This window comes from Lissotriton helveticus, chromosome 2_2, assembly GCF_964261635.1.
Source record: "Lissotriton helveticus chromosome 2_2, aLisHel1.1, whole genome shotgun sequence".
Taxonomy (NCBI): domain Eukaryota; kingdom Metazoa; phylum Chordata; class Amphibia; order Caudata; family Salamandridae; genus Lissotriton; species Lissotriton helveticus.
The window spans coordinates 187,550,650-187,571,000 of record NC_136060.1 but is presented as its reverse complement, the minus strand read 5'-3'; the positions used below and the strand labels follow the sequence as shown (position 1 = coordinate 187,571,000).

The 20,351-nt window shown below is 41.7% G+C and overlaps 1 protein-coding gene across 1 annotated transcript in view; it reads right to left on the bottom strand.

Annotated features, from left to right (window-relative positions):
• Positions 1-20,351, bottom strand: part of RFC1 (replication factor C subunit 1) — a 711,111-nt gene that overhangs the window by 677,898 nt on the left and 12,862 nt on the right. Inside the window, exon 2 of the mRNA XM_078678327.1 lies at positions 9,759-9,875. Within this exon, the coding sequence (XP_078534453.1) occupies positions 9,759-9,875 (117 nt within the window). The remainder of the gene's footprint in view (positions 1-9,758; positions 9,876-20,351) is intronic.

The following is a 20,351-nucleotide window of genomic DNA, read 5'->3' as shown; positions in this document are numbered from 1 at the left end:
ATACTGTGTACCCCGCCACATGGGATTTGCTTCTTTTTTCATTTAAGTTTGTGGAATCTGTTTAACCACTTGGCTGCTAAGGGGTTTTCCCGTCCTGTGCTGCATATTTATGAATCCCATTATACATGACGAGTTGACCTTGTCATGAGCACAGCTCCAGTGTGCCTCATGACGAGTTCACCTTGTCATTAGCATGCAAGTGGTTAAACTTGCTTAAACATAAGCTCGCACTTTTACTACAACGAAATTGCTTGTTCTTCATTAGCAATCTGTACAGAAGTGTTGTTTTGCTTGAAAATGGGGTACACACAGTGCAAAACTTTGCTAAATGAACAAGCATTGAAAATGCAATAGGTCTCGCCTTTAATTAAGTTTAAGTTAAAGCAATTTGCTTTGCTAATGGTATTGTATAGCAAAGCAAATGGCTTTAACTTAATAAAAGGCGAGACCTATTGCATTTTTAATGCTTGTTGTTTTAGACAGTCCTTTCTTGTTATGCACAAGCAGCATATAATAGTCATATTTCTGTATGCTGACATTCCCATTTGTAATCAGACTGTTACAAGGAGTTATGTGTCTGTGGTATGTTTTATTTACTACGTGACGTATACACTATGCTCTCTGTTAGATATTACAAGCATATCTCCGTCTGAACCAGAAAATTTATTTTTCCTAGAGTTATAGTTCACATTGTAAAATGGCACATTCTGCTCTCTGGTCAACAGCTGTTCTGACGTTTGAGCCTTTCAGGATGACTGCCTTTCTGGTGATGATAGGGTTGTTTTTAACCCCATTCTATTACTGCTCCCTCAGTGGTTGAGTATACTACTACACAATAAAAAGTTCCAGAACTAGACAAGTGTTCACCCTAGCTAGTGTTGAGAAATGCTCAGGTTGTGTTGAACCCTGCTTCGTGTGATTCCCCCTCAGTGGCAGGGCAGTGCTTGGGTTGTGCTGACCCCTGTTCGGTGCGATTTTCACTCAGTGGTAGGGGAGAATATGAGGTGAAAGAATGCCATTGCTAAAACATATGATGCCATTACAGGGGATAAGTAAGTGGGGTGAAAGTTACCCATTGTTAAAACACTAGATGCCCGTACGTGGGATGAGTGTGTAGCTTGAAAGATACTGGATGCAAAAACACTAAATGCACATACAGACGATAAGTGTATGGGTTGAAAGCTTCTCAATGCTAAAAAAATATGATGCCCTTTCGTGGGATGAGTGCGTGGGTTAAAATGTATCTGTTGCAAGTTAACAGAGTATGGACATTGAAAGATTCCTGTTTTTTTGTTTGTTACCTTGACTGTATGAATGGTTGTGTCAGTGTTTGATGTTGTGTTGTGGTACTTATTGGTGTAGTTTGGTGGTAACCTACCTATCTCGAGTCCATGAGACTCGACCACTGTGCACAGTAGCTGTGGGAATTCCTCCTTAAGGAATAAATTTAAAATTCTTTAAACATAAGTTTAACTTAATCTTGATGTTTTAATTCGACACCAAGGCATATATTTTCAATTGATTGTTCAGCGTAAATACACAAAAGTAAATTGATGCATAACATAAATATTTCAAACTTTACAATACAATCATAACATAATCATTTCAAAGTGTTCATCTGTTCAATCTTCTTTAGCTCAATGCATTTCTGGTCCTTGGGCGACCCTTCATCAGGAGCCTGAATTTATATCATTCGGCAACTCGGTTGGACTACATCCATCTACATTCAACACCTCGCATGAATATCGAGATCCTCTTCTAAAAGCTTGCCCTGTTTTCTACCATGCTTCCACTTCAATCTCCTCCGTCTCACTCATCAATCCCCTCGGCGTCTCAACGGTTGCCAAAGTAGTTTGGTGGTAGCCATAATTGATGTTGTGGAATGCCAGAGTTATGATGGGAGGGTGGTTGAGTCAGACAGACCGGGGACGACCATCCACTAACATCTGCTCCTGGTTGGGTCATTGGTGTACCCATTCAACTTACCATAAACCTGCTCTAACTCTACTGGCATTGACTGCGCTTTTCTCTACATTCCAACGTGCAACACAAATGGTGGGGTGTTCTCTACAGGTGGTCTAGTGGGCGTGTTCTCTCAAATTAGTACAGTATGGCTTGCCCTATCCTGGCTGGAGAGCAAAGGTGTGCTGCAACTTATTAATATAGTGAGTGTTCCATCCCCACAATATAGTTGGATTTTGTCCCTCTCTGAGACATAACGGGATTGATCTTTCCGGGTACTTAAGCAAGGAATTATCTGCTGAAGGGAAAGCATGGTATATTTTGTCCTGCTGGCAGAGTAGGATTTCCTCTCTCCTGGTGCTAAAGTGGAGTGCTGCTCCTCGCTCTAGTTTCTTTAACTTGTACATTAGGAAGTTCTTTTTGGGCAGTATAATGAAGAGTTTTGTCTTGGTAGTAGAGAGGGAGGTTTAACCTGGTAAAATAGCAGGGGTCTGCTAAATATGGTAAGGTGGGATTCTCATTCAGTTGCATAGGGAGATTTTCTCACCCACACCAGGAATGTGGGGTGTTCCCTCATGCGGCCAAAGCAGGAGTGGGTTCACCATAGTAGGGTTACAGGTACTTACTTATTTGCTAGCTGTAAGGTACTTTTGTATTACTTTATGGAATACTGAATAAAGTGTTTTCTTGACGGGGGAATCTAGGGAAATTGAGGGGCTTAACTTTTATAGTATACTGCAGTCAACAGCCTGGTAGTTTAGCTCTACTAAAAAGATAAAAATACTGGCAAGTCCCAAAGTATAAAAAGTACTATGAGCCTGCTACCTCCAGGGAAAACCCTTTATCTGTCCTTGACTGTAACACAAGTCAAAGAGTTAGGTGCTAGTTGGCTTGAGGAGGAAATTAGTACCGTGGGTGATTTATTCAATAACGGGATACTCATGGAACACGAAAACCTTGTGGGAGAAACAAGGGCGCCCGACCACCTGTACTTGCTGCATGCTGCTTTAATGCAATACGTAAAAGCACACTGAGCCCCACAAAGACAGGAACCCCCAACACATGAGTTAATAAAGGCCCTATATTACATGGGCAGAGAAAGACATCTTATTAAATGGCTCTATGTGGGAATACGGGCGCACGCCGCAATAGAACTCACTACACTATGAAATGCATGGGTAGAAGATACGGGACGGGAATGCTAAGTTTAAATTTATACAAACCACAATTCTTCACAGAGCCTACCTTACACCAAAATGACTAAAACAGATGTTCCCACATACACACCACTGCCTTAGATGTCATTTGGAGAAAGCCAATTTGGTACACATGATATGGGCATGCCCCCGCATAAGAGGGTTCTGTCAGATGACATATTTTGTCAGTCACACAAAGGGACGTAGGAAACAACATGGAGGAATGCATCCTAGGATTACACAAGCGTTCGTCTAAACACAAGGTGCAAAACAGATTTACGGACCTTACTCTAATACTAGCAAAAAGAGCCATCACTATGCATTGGAAATCAATGAAACCACCTACAGAATACAGTTGGCATAGTGAAATGGTTAGATGGGGGAAGTGCTGAAAGCGCTACAATATGGAAAGAAGAGGCCAGAGGCCTGCGGAAAAACTTGATTGCCATGGAATGGGATATAATGCTCGAAGCCCTAAAAGCTCTTGACTTGGATCCTAGAGTTAATACACCGAAATCACAATAATCCACAGTATAGTCCACACAACGTGGAACCATGGTGAAAGTCTGGCTCAACACATGGCTGTTATTTTTTACACACATGGTTTACACGACATTAGGTTAGGCCGCAAATGTACAAGTATGAATATTTATTCCTCCAGGACAAATGAGAGGGAGGGAGGGCTTGGAGGTGATATGTTGGCTAAAGGCTATGGTACGTTATGGTAGTTTCTACTGTATGGCTGCAGTATGTAATGCATCGATACCGACATTTGCATGATTTACATATTGGTTGATGATACTATGAATACTTAATGTGACATGTATTGAGAGGTTGAGCATCCTAACTGATGCCACTGCTCTATGATTTCACTTCACAGTATACCTAGCCACTATGCCTGTTTATTGAAAAAACAATAACATTTGTTTCAAAAGAGTTAGGAGCTAGTTTTTTCCAGATCCTTAGCAGCAAAGTTCAAGAATCTCACGGTCTTACATTCCAGTTGCAGAGAAGTTCCTTCCAGTAAAGAAATTACAGCTGGTCGACATGACCTGATTTTCAGAGTTCTTACACATGGAATTAAGAGCCTATGTCTTCGTGTTAAAAAAGCCGGGCAAACGTACTGTAGATGAAGCAAAGATTCATTTATTTGGCCACTGAGCCAGCATTCTGAAGTAGTCCAGTGCTGTTTCCAGAGGGCCATAAGATCTTTCAAGGTGAACACGTCAAGACATATTAGCATGCGATTGTGTTACTTGACCACGAAGAAGAGAATGAATAAATATGACTGAGAACCCAAGCGGAGTATGATGGCATGACTGCCCACACATGCCATTTACTTGCTACGGTAGCCCGTCGAGGACGAACGATGAAAGTTTGGCTTCTTTATTTGTGATACGTTTAACCCCTTCCACGCTCATGACGAGCTGGGCTCGTCATGAGGTAGCCTCCTCGCACGCTCATGACGAGCCCAGCTCGTCATGTAACATGCGTTTTTAAAAATCTCAGCGTGCGAGCGGAATTCCGCCCGCACGCATGCGGTTAAAAGTGGCATAATCCATGGGGGTAAGCAAGCATCTTGTAATTGCAGCACTGCAATGGAGTGCTGTAGTACCGGCAACACAGAATTATTTACGTGATCCCGCCTTTCTATTTCCACCCACAAGGGTTCTAGCAGACTATTAACAACCCCAGTTTATCACTGTGCTGCCACAAGGGTTCTAGCAGACTATTAACAACCCCAGTTTATCACTGTACTGACACAAGGGTTTTAGCAGGCTATTAACAACCCCAGTTTATCACTGTGCTGCCACAAGGGTTTTAGCAGGCTATTAACAACCCCAGTTTATCACTGTGCTGCCACAAGGGTTCTAGCAGGCTATTAACAACCCCAGTTTATCACTGTACTGCCACAAGGGTTTTAGCAGGCTATTAACAACCCCAGTTTAATCACTGTGCTACCAGAATGGTTCTCGAAGACTATTAACAACCTCGGTTTATCACAGTGCTGCAACAGGAGTTCTAGCAGACTATTAACAACCTCAGTGTATCACAGTGCTGCAACAGGAGTTCTAGCAGACTATTAACAACCTCGGTTTATCACAGTGCTGCAACAGGAGTTCTAGCAGACTATTAACAACCTCAGTGTATCACAGTGCTGCAACAGGAGTTCTAGCAGACTATTAACAACCTCGGTTTATCACAGTGCTGCAACAGGAGTTCTAGCAGACTATTAACAACCTCGGTTTATCACAGTGCTGCAACAGGAGTTCTAGCAGACTATTAACAACCTCAGTGTATCACAGTGCTGCAACAGGAGTTCTAGCAGACTATTAACAACCTCGGTTTATCACAGTGCTGCAACAGGAGTTCTAGCAGACTATTAACAACCTCATGTTATCACTGTGCTGCCACAAGGGTTTTAGCAGGCTATTAACAACCCCAGTTTACCACTGTGCTGCCAGAATGGTTAGTGAAGACTATTAACCTCGATTTATCACTGTGCTGCCACAGGAGTTCTAGCAGACTATTAACCTCGTGTTATCACTGTGCTGCCAGAATGGTTCTAGAAGACCATTAACAACCTCGGTTTATCCCAATGCTGCAACAGAAGTTCTAGCAGACTATTAACAACCTCACGTTATCATTGTGCTGCCACAAGAGTTCTAGAAGACTACTGTCAACGTCAGTTTACCTCTGTGCTGCCAGAATGGTTTGAGAAGGCTATTAACCTCAGTTAATTACTGTGGTGCCACAAGAGTTTTAGCAGGCTATCAACAACCTCAGTTTATCACTGTGCTGCCACAAGGGTTCTTACAGACGGTTAACAAGGTACAGGGAAATAGTAGCATTTTGAATCTTGGGATCTCAATGAGAACGTTCATGGGGAAAGATCTAAGATTACTCAGTGCCCCTGCCCAACAATCACATAAAACTGAACACACTCAATAAGTGTAACAGTCCCCTTGAGACTGTAGAGTGAACTCTCCACAGTCATAATGCACCATCACTACAGAGTAAAACCTGCACCAGTTACAAGGGGGCAAATCCTCGAGGGAAAACTTGTTTCTACACTAATGCACTGTAAAGAAGTAGACAATTCATGAAGTAATTGATAATAAGCGGACAAGAGCATGGCACAGCTCGTTAGGAGAGGTTGCGTTAAATGTCACCCAAAAGCATAGGAATGTTGTACACACAAGCATACTAAAATTACAGAAATGTCACACATAAGTGAACTGGACACTTGGAAACCCTGCAGACATCGTGCACGCCGACAGAAGCCAAGAATGTCAGCAGGCACGGTCGAAGGGCAGCACTGCTTACTTGTTTTTAATTTAACACATTCAATTGTTGTACACCTTATGCATCACAGAGCATGACGTTGGCTCATAATTGACATTCCTAATATTTGTTTAGTGTCATGCATTAACACTTCAATTTGTATGCCATCAAATCTCACAACCTTTACAGAAAGGCACTATTGACGAGTATGCTGAGTCATGAATGTAAAAGTTTATAAGGATATTTCCTGCGCTTTGTCTATCGTTTGTACCCTGCGTTTACAGCATGTACTACTCAATTGGAAAAGTCAAGCACTAGTGCCCATGCAATCTTAAGTGTCAGTATGTAAGTAGAGGGTGTTTTTCTATTGTACCCAGAATGCATCTTATTCTTTAGACCATGGTATTTCAGTTAGCCCTTTAATGACATTAATCCATAATGAATTCCTTGAGTGCCTGTGTCGCAATTCTCAGTGCACTCACATTCTTCTAGTGAAATACCAAACTTTCCAGGATAGCTCAGTGTTTGACATCCAGAGTCTGATACACTGGGCCACTGCGGATGTTCAGGTAATTTCTATTGGTCTCCTAACAAGGACCAGAGTCAGGTCTATCAATCTACTGAGATGTCTTTTTTTTGCTAGGCCTTTGCATCAGTATCAGCAAACAACTCTGGTGAGCTGCTGATCGGCCCTCCTAGCTCCCCTCCAACAAAGTAAACTTTTCCCTGGGTTTCTTTATGACACTACAGTACACTAAGTCATATGTATGAAATCAGCATCTGGCTCGAGGCACCCGAGGAAATGCGAGGCTTTCATAGGTTAAATCTTGTGCAATCATTTGGGAGTGAGGTATGTCCTATGAAGGAAATTAATTTGCAGGAGTTTAAATCTTGCATTGCAAGAACCTTACAGAGAGTTTTGCAATATTGATCACCATTTATCTATTCTCAATGCCAACCCCAGATCAGGTGGCAATTTGCCTCTTTGTTTCTCGCTTTAGATAATATTGTGTTGGCTTTTCCACCAAAACACAATGTCAATATGGTCTGCAACATGAGGCTTGAGGGCGGCTCGGTCATATTGTTGAATCTTTAAATGGAGTGTTTAGTCGCCACCAGTCTCTTATATTTCAGAAATTGGCCGGGTAAATCTCGCATGTTAGGGTGAGATTTGAACAAACTGGTAGCTTCCCAGCTGTGAAAAGAGCGTCCAACATTTCAATGTAGGCCTATGTCCTTGCTCCCAGCATTTCCATTTGGGTGCCAGGTAAAGGCTGTATCTTGAGTGTGAGAGAGTATGCTACTTCTGTGCTGACCTCCTTACTACACCTCAGCGTGTTTAATTTTGTTTTAAACATCTACTTGACCATGGGACGGGATGCTACCTAAAGCTATTTGTCCTGTAAAAAATATCCACTTGACCCTTTCGTGCCATACAGTAAGGCGATAAATTAAGGCAGCTTTCTCCATATAGTTACTAGCCTTTCCGATTAAGCTAAGAATCATACTATAGCAGTTTTGGATTCTAGCTAGACTCTGATTTTGTCACCTTTCCACAAATGTACATGCTAGGGCTGCAAGTAGGGGGAAACAGCTGTTCAAGGATTGGAATGACATTGCGAGTCTGTCCATATCTAAAAACTTGCATGCTTAAGGGTTCTCAACATCTCTTCTGTAATCTTTTCTCACACTGGGATTGGAAACTTACTTACGACAAGGGCATAAGTGAAACCTTTTCCAGGGTGGGAAAAAAGTAGCTGTAGGCAAAGTGAACTTGCACACTCTCAGGAGATTTTCAAATGAGCAAATATACAAATGCATATTTGCTCATGATAAAATTGCAGTTCGCAAACATTTTCTAGGAGTAGAGTTTCTAGGCCTCTTTCTGTAAATCCTTGTAAATTCATTAAAGTCTTAAATCTGCACTAATGAAAGGAGATATATCATGGCTGCAAGTGTGAGGCCTTCTTTAAGATATGGGACTGGTAGACCTTACAACAATTAAGTTTTTTTAAACTCATGCCAAAATTAAAACACACTTCGGCAAACAAAAAAACTGACAATCAACACCAGACTGTTGGTTTTGCCATTGCTTGTTTGTTTTCATGTTTCCCACACTTTTGCCAAAACTTGCATTAAACCAATTTTCCATTATTAATATATTCTAAAAATATTAGCATGTTTTACTAGATGATTCTCAAAGAAATGCCACCTAAAATTGCACAGTAAATCAGCAAACCATTTTTTCCGATTTGTATATTAGTGTGTCCACTTTATTTTGAAAGCAAGGAATTATCAATCATATTTTCAGACTTCTGCAAGTATTTGCATTTAATCAGAGAGCATCCTTGCAGCATTGTAGGCCGCCTCACAATGTTAAACTGTGCAAGCACGAGCACTTGTTTCTGTTTTTTACTGGAACAATATTGATAGTGCAAGTCGAGCTTACAGCATTTCCTTAGAGCAATCACCCTAAAGGCTTTGCTTTAATGAACCAGTATGAACATATGGATACAAATTGTAACTTTATCTGCAGACAATGCTCTTCACAGAACAATAACGTGGTACTGTGAAATGGCAGTCAAAGAGTTTATTTATGCTGGGGGAGGTGGGGGGGAGGGGTGGGACGCCACTTGTCCCAAGGACAAAATAGACACGAAAACTTGTTCTTGATCCCAAACAATATCCTGGGCGTCGGGCAAGGCTGGGCATCCATGCAGCAATATTCTATCACTCTCATTAGCCCTGTGTCTAGTATGGCAGGCCTTCTTAGTGAAAAAAGGATGACATAAATTGGTTCTATGAACGGGGTGTGAAACATCCATATGGCCACCTTTTGCAGCTGCGTGTCCAGGTAGTACAATTCAGAGTCGGGCCCCAAGCCTCCCTTTGTAATCAGCAGGTGCATTATGCTAAGTGGTACTCTGTGTCTAACCGGTCCCTATATAGGCTGACCCATTAATAAGACTAGGTCCTCCAGAATTCTACTAGAGAGCCACACTGGAATGTCCGTGACCTGGTAAATATTCTAGGCGGCACCACCGGTGGTGGTGGCGGTGGCGCACAATTAGTGTAAAAAGTACATTAAATCAGCAGGCATTTTTCGGGCTGAGTAAATATTCGTTAGCATTCATTAATTCATCCATGCAGAATTTCTTCCATATATTATACACCTGCTCAATGGCAATAACTTCATAATTAAATATGCAACTATGAATACACTAAGAGGAAAATTTGTATCTGGATATTGTCTGACCCAGCAGTGTGATATACTCAGTCTTTCCAAGGTAAAGGTTTGATAGAAAAGTAACTGACCTTGTCCTTTTTCTTCTTTATGGATGGACCGTCCGCACTTTTTGTTTTCTCTTTCTTTTCAAGTTCACTTGCAGGCTTCTTTCCACTTGAAACAACTCCAAAAAACTTTCTTATATCCTATATGGCAGAAATCCAAGAACAGATTTCAGAATAGCAATGGCCTGACATACCGCATTTTAAATTTGATAACAGCAGATAATTACAACTGATTCATTTGCTCAGTCATTAGCAGCAATTTCATACTTCTAATAACTTTTGAATACTGCAATCTAACTGAAGCATTGCTTTACTTTAGTTTCCGATTTATGTATGTACATACGCTTACACTGTTCTGCAATCCTAATGCATTTAACTATTGCACAATATTACTTTTTATTCCTCAGTTAATATCCAAATGAGTTGTAGCAAAGGCTTGAGTTTTTCACACACGACCTCAAATCATGGCATGATCGCTAGCGGAAGATGAGGTAAATAGAAGGAAATACTTTGCAGGGTAATGTTGGAGGGTTTTTAAAAACAATTCTGACAAACGTAGAAGATTTCCCATCTGGAGGACTTAACCTTCCTCTCCAATACTCTTATGAAGGGGGAAATAGTGAGATTTAGTGATGATCTTGGATACCTGCCTTATTACATGTTTAACCAGCATGCAGAACTCTATATATCCTAACATCCAGAATAAGCACAATATCAGCGGAGGACTAATAAGCAGCATAATGACAAGATTTTAAGTTTGAGGACAGAACCAAAAAGAGAACGGCACCCAAGTTCAAAATTTTAAGACATTCTCAATTGCATATCAGATCATCTTCACTCTCATGGGCTGTCAATAGTTGCAGAGAGAAGAAAAATAAAATCCAAGAAGAATGTGAATCCTCTAGCCGCTTCTGTCAACTATCACTCACTGCACACTCATCTTCCTTTTCCTCTGCAGTTCTGAAAAGGAGGGAAGATCAGCAGCCACAGTGTACGACTTACTTTTCACATAAATGCATCGCTTTATATGTCCAACAAATTGATTTGTGCCCTACTAAACACAGGCATTGTTCCAACATTCAATTCATTTAACATGTTCTGCTAAAACTGAACACCATGCTTAATTTGAGCCAGTGGTTTCCAGTGCTCGACACTGGCACTTAATTGGCAGAAAAAGCACTAATGAGAGACCATCACACAGTGGCAGTATCTGTCTAATTTTGAGATGAGCACCCCACACCAACAGTGTTTAATAATTCAATATACTATAAAACTGAATAATACATGCCACCCATGCCATTCTTAAAACGTTGGGTGGGCTGGAATAATATAAATTGTCACATTTGTAGGAGTGCAATGGTAAGTAGTTATGTTGGTACTGTCAATGGCAGCACTGGAGGAGCAGTGGGTGGTGTAATCTGCAGTGGCCTCTCGAGAGGGGCCCTGGCACTTGGTATTTTACAAATTTAGCACTGGCTGGACATTCCTCAATGCGTCGTACCTTTCCATAATCCCAGATTGCCCCCATCATTCAGATAATATGGACTGACATGCACACATCTATGCAAAAGGTGCAAGACCTGCTGCCTCGCTCTCCTCAATGACAGCACAAACTCTCTCCACCATTGACAAATCTACTTGGAATAACTTTTCACCTGCCCCAAGAGAAGCAAAAAAGTAATCTTTGGTAGACATTGAGGTCCCACATTGAGTTCCCAATTATCACTGTAAGAGGACGATTTATGCTTACCTACTGCCCTCCTCATTTTACAAAATAAAGTGGGAAAAAATACTGACTGACTGAAGGTATTTATGGAGCGCACGACTGCCGAGGCGTCTTGGCGCTGGGGGGGAAAGTGACAGACAGCCACTGACATGTTTAAGGTTGGGAAAAGAGCCATGTTTTAATTTCCTTCCTAAAGGTCGATCTGTTCGGTAATGCCCTCAAGTGTAGGGGCAATGAGTTCCAAAGTTTGGATGCTAGGAAGGAAAAACGTTTTCCTCCACACCTTGCTCTTTTTATCTTAGGGAGTCGTACCAGGCCAAGTGAGGCCGACCTTAAGGACCGTTATGGCAGGTAGCGGGAGAAGAGTGATTGAACATCCACAGCCCCACCCCCCAAATAAGGCTTTATGCACCACGCAGAGCGTCTTGAAGTCGACACGTCGGCGGACTGGGAGCCATGTGAAGTTGTTTTATAGCATTAGATGTGGGATGATGCTTAGGTAGTCCAAGCAAGACTCTAGCTGCCACATTCTGAACTGATTGAAGTTTGGCAAATTGGGCAGCACCTGCTCCCAGATAAAGAGCATTACAATAATCGCTTCTTGAGAGAATCGTAGCCCCTACCACTGTCTTCCTCAGATCAAAAGGGATGAATGGAAGAATCTTGCTAAGGCCTTTTAACATAAAAAAGCACGCGGATGAGACTTAATTAATATGAGAGGCCCAGGTAAGGTCTTTGTCGAACATGAAACCGAGGTTTCTGGCTTTGCTAACCAGCACAGGACAGGTGCTGGCTGTAGTTGGCCACAAAATAGGATTCCAGATTGAACCATTCTGACCAAACTCTAAGACCTCAGTTTTGTCAGTGTTCAACTTTAAAAAGTTGGAGTTCATCCAGGTCATCAAGGCAGAGGTGCACTTACAGAATTCACCTGCAATGGTATCCACTGATTGGGTTACCGACACTATTAGCTGAGTGTCATCAGCATATGACACCAGCATAAAGCTGTAACTTTTTATTGATCTAGCCAGGGGGGCTACATAGATGTTGAAAAGTGTCGGCGATAAGGCTGAACTCAGAGGGACTACACCAGGGAGTGTGAATTCCTCAGATCGAAATCCAAGTCAGGAGATCACTTGTTTCCTAGACGATAAAAAGGAGGAGAGGAAAGCAAGAGCTGTACCAGTTAAACCTACATCGCATAGTCTTTGAATAAGCACCGCATGGTTCACAGTATCAAAGGCTGATATTAGATCAAGCAGGACCAATATGGCCCTACCTCCCTCATCCATCACCATGCGTATTTCCTCCGCTGCCATAATTAAGGCTGTCTCCGTAGTGTGTTTTGAACGGAAGCTGTATTGGGATATGTGCCCTACTAAACACAGGCATTGTTCCCCCATTCAATTCATTTAACATGTTCTGCTAAAACTGAACACCGTGCTTAATTTGAGCCAGTGGTTTCCAGTGCTCGACACTGGCACTTAATTCGCAGCAAAAGCACTAATGACAGACCATCACATAGTGGCAGTATCGGTCTAATTTTGAGATGAGCACCCCACACCAACAGTGTTTAATAATTCAATATACAATAAAACTGAATAATACCGGCCACCCATGCCATTCTTAAAACGTTGGGTGGGCTGGAATAATATAAATTGTCACACTTGTAGGAGTGCAATGGTAAGTAGTTATGTTGGTACTGTCACTGGTAGCATTGGAGGGGCAGTGGGTGGTGTAATCTGCAGTGGCCTCTCGAGAGGGGCCCTGGCATTTTACAAATTTAGCACTGGCTGGACATTCCTCAATGCGTCGTACCTTTCCATAATCCCAGATTGCCCCCATCATTCAGATAATATGGACTGACATGCACACATCTTTGTAAAAGGTGCAAGACCTGCTGCCTCGCTCTGCTCAATGACAGCACAAACTCTCTCCACCATTGACAAATCTACTTAGAATAACTTTTCACCTGCCCTGAGATGCAAAAAAGTCATCTTTGGTAGACATTGAGGTCCCACATTGAGTTCCCAATTATCACTGTAAGAGGACGATTTATGCTTACCTACTGCCCTCCTCATTTTACAAAATACAGTGGGGAAAAATACTCTTGGTCAAATAGACCTTGTGCATTCATTAATAAAGCTTCTTATGGAAGCTTCTCTATCATGTGCATTTTAATTAAACAAATGATACCGCTAAACTTGCATCTGTGATGCACTAAAAATAAATATATACCGCAACGGTCTTTTGCTTCCAATGGCGTTAGGTTTTCCTCAAGAAGGCCTGGTTACATCTAAAGTTCATCCTAGTACGATATCCTCAATGGATTCTCTTTTAGCCTATATGGGGCCTCTTCATCTGCTACCTTCTCATATTTCCACTACAACCATAACACCCCTCCTCCGATGTGCTCTGGCTGACTGTAGAGAAGTAAAAAAAATATAAGGAAGAGTAGTGCTACGGCTCATGCACATCTGCCAATGATCTCCGTAGAGATCTTTCTGTAGGAGATAAAAGACCATCATCCACAGATTGTGGCATGCTTCATCATCGGGCTTCCCACATCCGGACCACTGTACGTGTCTGGATATGGGCTCAACCACCTAGTGTGGGATCGAGTTTTTAGGTGTAATAGTAGAGACAAGAGATGAAAAACTAAAACAGTCTAGGCTATCCACTAATATACTTTATTTTAGGAAACCCTGGTTGGATTAAAATGCATGGGAGTTGTCAACAAACTAGGGTTATAAACAGCTAGTTCTTTAAAAAGTGTTAACATGTTTCAGCTGATTGAGTTACCCATAAGGGTCAGCAGTTTTCGGCAGGAGGTAAAGCCTCTGGGTCTATGTATAACTTTGCATTTACAAACAGTTACGACATGTAACATACAACGGACACTACTGTATGCAACATATAAAGAATTACAGAAAGAAAATCAACAGATCATTTGAGAATTACTGCATCGGATATGCATTCTTTCTATCTGAATATGCTCTATGGTATACCTTATCGCGTAGTTGTGAATTTGAGGTAGGAACCTGTATACTAGTGACTGTGAGAGAAGGTTTGTAATTCGCACTAGTATGTTTTCTTCAGCTAGGGGGATTGGACAGTGAAATACTAGCTGATTATTTACTCCCAGGATTTATGAATACTGGAGACAGCTTGGGCAAATAGCTCTTGCCCCCTGCTATTAAACCTATGTGAGGAGCATCCAGGTATTGCGTTGTTTCATATATATTCATTTCATCATTATGCCTGTTCTGAAATGTTTTGAATTTATACATCCTGCGCTCTTCCCTTTCTAACAGAATGGAATTGGGGTTTGTTTTCTTCGATAAAATTGCCAATTACAATCCAATGGCTGTTCTTCCCCATCTGGTGGTGGTTCAGTGTTCGCGGATATAGATTCTGATGGCGCTGCATTGTTTGCTGATACGGGTTTTAACTTTACTGATCATCATCTCTACAAATTGAAGACCACACAGACAGATTATGGATCACTCCCTCTGAGTTACAACTGGTATATTGAGGAATGACTCAAAGGGTTCTAAGGCTTAAATTTATGTTCTTTGTGAAGGAAGTAAATCTGCAAACACTACAGTTTCCACAGAGAAAATGCCCTTTAGTAGAAGGCATATCCCACAGTGTCGGACTGTCTAAAGGTCTCGTAATGCTTTGTCATGTGTACACCAAGAAACCGTGCACATTCAGACTTAAAAAAAAGAAAAGAAAACAGACTTGGAAAATTTCGTTTTTTTAAACATAGTATCCTCCAGTGTTTGTTGTATGTATTAACACAAATGAGACGTTCTTCCGCTGTTCTTTGTTTTCTAATAGGGATTGCCTGCAGTTGATCCTGGCTCTCTTGGTCACCTTTATCACAATATGCTTAAAGTATCCCCTCATTTTAAGTTTCTCTGATAATTTGATGGCTTCATAGTCAAAGTCTTTGATGGAAATGCGGTTGCAGCAAATGTGCAAAGACTGGCCTACCAGGAATGTGTGAGGATTTTAGATGTTTAAGTTCAGAAGACTGTTCTTGTCAGAGGGTTTGTGATAGATAGGAGTTATTAAAATGCCATCTTGTGGAGACATCATGAGATCCAAGTGATTTTTTTGACATCACAAGGATGAATTTTAGAAATCTGTTATGGGTGTTGCTCCAATAGACGAATTATTGAGCTCCATTGGCTTCCCCCTTCCAGATAACCAGGACGTTGTAAATATAGCGACGCCACAATCGGATATTGTTTTGAAATAGGTTGAAGTTAGAGTAGATGCATTCTGTCTCATCTTTACAGACATATAGGCATGACAAGCTTGGTGTAAATGTATTAGCCATTGATGTACCATGGGTCTGTACGTACAGCTCTTCACTAAAATCGAAGAGGTTTTCAGTGAAGACAATCCTTGCTAAGGTGATGATAAATTGTCTTGGGGCTAAGTAGTCCCAAACATTGTTAAAAATAAGTTCTTCAATGACCCCGAATGCTTCCTATTGGGGGACACTCGTATATAAGAACTCTATGTCGAGACCCACAAGTATTTCATGAACTGTATTGAATGACATCTGGTCAACAAATGGAGTATCACTTTGGTTTTAAAATACAATGCTACTTTTGGACCAATGGTGACAGGTGGTGGTCACAAAATTGGGACAGGGGCTCCAAAACTGAGCCTATTCCTGAGACATTTGAAGACTTCAGTAGTGGTTTAACAGCCATGGGAATTTTCGGGTTGGTGCAGAAATGTGGGATTTTATGGTCATTGTTAATGAGAAATTCTGCATTGTTTTTTCAGATCCAGCAATCAGAAAGGGCATTAGTAACTATCCCTTTTATAGTTTGGGAGTCATAAAGTAGGGTCACTGTGGATGAATTTATAATTTTGAATGTCTTACAAGAGTCACTGGCACTCATACTTATAGGCAGTTTTAATGCTGGAGAACAATAGCACCTCCTTTATCTACTGGCTTAATAAATAAGTCCATGTTTTCAATAAGTTGCTTTAGTGCGCTTTTCCCATCTTTTCCAAGGTTCTGGTGTGTGTCAGAATTTCTTAGCTGGGGTGCTTCAACATTCACTGTCTGTTTAAATGCCACTACCTCCGGTGTTATATGGAAGTCAGAAGGTCGGAATGTTGATTTTTTTAGGAAGACCTGTTTCTTGTGTACCTGTATGGGTGTTCTTGCGATCCTACAGAAATAAGAATGCTTGGGAGCCTTACAGTAGTCAGATTGCCACATCTTTAGGATATGACTTGCCCTCACTGTGACATTAGTTACATGAGCAATAAGACACGCATTAAAAAGAAAAAAAAAGTCACTATTTTCTCACCATTAGCATGCAATGCAGTGTTTTAACACAGTTTGCAGTGCACAATGCAATTTATTTTTGGGCACAGAGTTTGTATATGTAATCAATGTAAAATAACAATATAATCATATATGGTCATTTCTCTTTCTTCTCTAGTTCCCTCACTTCATTATTATTTATTCTCCATTTCTCATTCTTCTAATAATGTATTGTTATACCTAATTGTCATTGCAATGGTACATTCTGTTCCCCCCTGTTCCTTTCTCCCTCTTGGTTTCCCCCACCTAAAGCTCACCTTGGAATGTTGGATTACTCTCCAGTGAGGAGAGTGGATGGCCAATAAAGTATACTCACTTACCTTGGTTCCTGTCATTTGTACACTTCCAACATGTATATATACTGGTTGTGATTATTTTCTTTGGGAAAAAAACAGCCTTGAAAAAAGCCCAGGTCTGTGCTACTGCCGGGGTGAAACATGTGTTGGCTTGCCCATGTCTACTTGTTTTCAAAATAAAATAATGCAATTGGCATTTAAAACTTGCAAATCTGATCACTATACCAATTATAAGCAACAGACAATTGATATAAATACTATATATGGCTTATCCTATCCTATTCAAACAGAAAGGAAAGGGTTACATTTGGCCCAATTTGAAGCACCTTAGTAGGACAGAAACCAGTGGCAAACTACTTCAACTAACATGGTTGGGGCCACTAGCCTCGTCTGCCCCGTAGTCCTCCAAACGGGGTCTTTTGGGTGGAAAAACATAAGAAAGTTATGACATTGTGTAAAAGCAAAGATCAAGTACAGTCTATGGTGTGGCTGCTTGCTGGGTTTGTGTGACATCTCGACTAGAATCTTAGCTTGTGGTTAAAACTGAGAGAAGCTGAGATTCGAAAGGTTGTCAGTTGGTCTGGGCTTCCTCTCCTATTTGGAGCTCGACATTAAGGTCACAAATAAACTTACCTTCAAGCAACCATCCTAGCTCCTGTGATCGTGTAAAGTATAGATACTTTAGTTTGCAAATAGACAGGAGATCGCTGTCCCTTTTTTCAACATCAGCCCGGTCTTTCCCTGCGCCTATTATTACATTGTATTATGCTTATTGCTGAAACATAACCATTTTATCATTTATTGCACACTGAAGGATAACATTGTCCTGTGGAGTGACAGTAGTTTACTATAATCAAATAAACAGATCTTCTTAACTAACTCTCTTACTCATTCTACTGACATTTATCTAAGAACATCAATGAATGCTTAAATGGTAAAGCACGTTTGCTGACAACCCAAAAGATTACGCCTAGTCGCCTGGTGAAAAGTTTTAAACAGACAATAGATTTACCATCAAAAAGCATGTATTCCTTTGGTACTTCTTATAAGGCATGCTCATATTCAGTAGTTGCCTGACGAAAAATCCACTTGGTCACTGTGAACTAGGCCTCGAAAGACACTTGCAGCTTGGTTGATTCTCCCCACCATCTCCCTTCTCATCAATGTAAGCTACGCCTTCAATTTATTCATAGGATGGATATACCTCTTTCAGGATCTGCTTCCTCATCAATGTGATCAATTATATTGGTAGCACCAATGTGCAACTTCCATCTGCTTTCTCTGTTCACTTACCAGTGCACAACTAGGTTTAAATGCCCACTGCATAATGTGGCTTGTGGTTCACTGTCACAATACGCAGAATAATTTAGAACCACATTATTCTTTTTAGGATTCAGTCAACCCCTTTGTGTAAGGGAGTATTCGTTTACCCAAGCCAATGCTGTGGGACAAAACTGATAAGATGAACAAGTTGACCAACAAGTAGCTAAACGCGCGGTACAGTCACCCAGAACACACAACGCGGCGTGCATGCTTTTTATTCAGGTAACATAATACTAAAACTACTAAAAGGACGTGCAGTGAAAAGTAGCCTAAAATACCATTACCAGTCTTCTGAGCCAGAAAGGGCATGTATGCAACGCCTGCCACCATCTCATGAAAGAACCTTCAATCATATGTAGCTCGAAAACTACAAATGTTGGAGGACAAAGTGTGGAATGTCGTAGTGGGAAGGGGGAAGCTCTTCTAGTAGAGACGCCATCGAAATGTCCTGCATTAAGTTGAACATTTGCAAATTCACCTTAACATGAACGGTGAGACTTTTTTGCGATTTCCAACAGTAGTTTGGCCGTTCATTTGGCCCAATCACAGTTTTTCCCAGTATATGAAGTTTTTGTTTATTTTCATTCTTCGTTGTTGCTTCTACTTCAGAAGTTTCTTTTTCTAATGTGTTTTGTTCCGCGGTTAGACTCTACGGGGCAGATTTATGTTAACTGGCGCATCCCCAGGGATGCGCCAGTTAATGTGCGCCACAGCTCCGCCACCCATGGTGCGCCGCATTTACAATGCGGCGCACCATGGGGCAAAAATGGCACAGATGCGTGACGCATCTGTGCCGTTAAGGAGGCGCATTGCTGGAGTTGCGTCGCAAGCGCGACGCAGCTCCAGCAAGGCTCGGTGGGGGCCCCATCTTAACAATGCTGTGTCAAGACCTACGCCTGCTTCAAGCAGGCGCAGGTTTTTGACGCAGCATTGGCCTGAAAGTGACTGAGTGAAATCTTATAGATTTCACTCAGCCACTTTTGCGAGGCGCACCTGCCCCGGAACGCCCACCCTGCGCCGGAACGCCCACAAGCGGCGCAGGGCTTTACAACGTGACGCATCTGCCTAGATGCGTCACGTTGTAAATCGTTCGTAGGGATGCGCCACATTTACGCCGCCTTGCGTGACGCAACAGCGGCGTAAACGTGGCGCAAGGGCCTCATAAATCTGCCCCTATAGATTTAGCAGAATCTTAAATGTATTCCTTTATCCCTGAGAACTAGTCATACCCCCCTTCTTGTACTCGGTAGGGGGGCGAAATGGGGGGGGGCGAAATGTGGGGGATTATGGGGGGGATAGCTATTTCAGATACACACACTTATCCGCCATTTCGTTGTCTGTAATCTGACTGGTAAACCGTCGAGTACTACCATTGCTGGGACACAACTGAAGGCTCTCAGGGCGAAGCAATCTAGATTCATTGCAGTCCCTCCAGAAAAGGATGAATCCAGACTCACCACAAACTTTCTCTCTCACACACACACACACACACTTTCACATCCTTTCTGCTAAGAAACCGAACTTTGAAGTATCCTAATGCTGACGCACCTTGTAACCACTTTTGAAAAATGCCAGGATAGTAGGATTTTTAGCCCTAACACTACAATACCGGCTACTAATAAAAAAAATGAATGTGCTTTCAAGCTTCCCTGTAAGCCAAACTCCTTCCAAGGACTGTTTCTGCTAGTCTTTCCTTTAACACTTTGGAGGCAAACGATTTACAAAGGGGGTGGGTGGAGGGTTGGCATATCCCTTCATGCGGAAGGAGTGCGAAACTAAGTCTCACTTGAATATGTAGACCTACAAACGGAGAGAAGACAGCATGACCTTGGGTCAAATCAGCACCCGACAATTAAGAGGGATACATGTGTAGTATTCTATGTATTTCTTGTCTTTGATATTGTATTTCTACT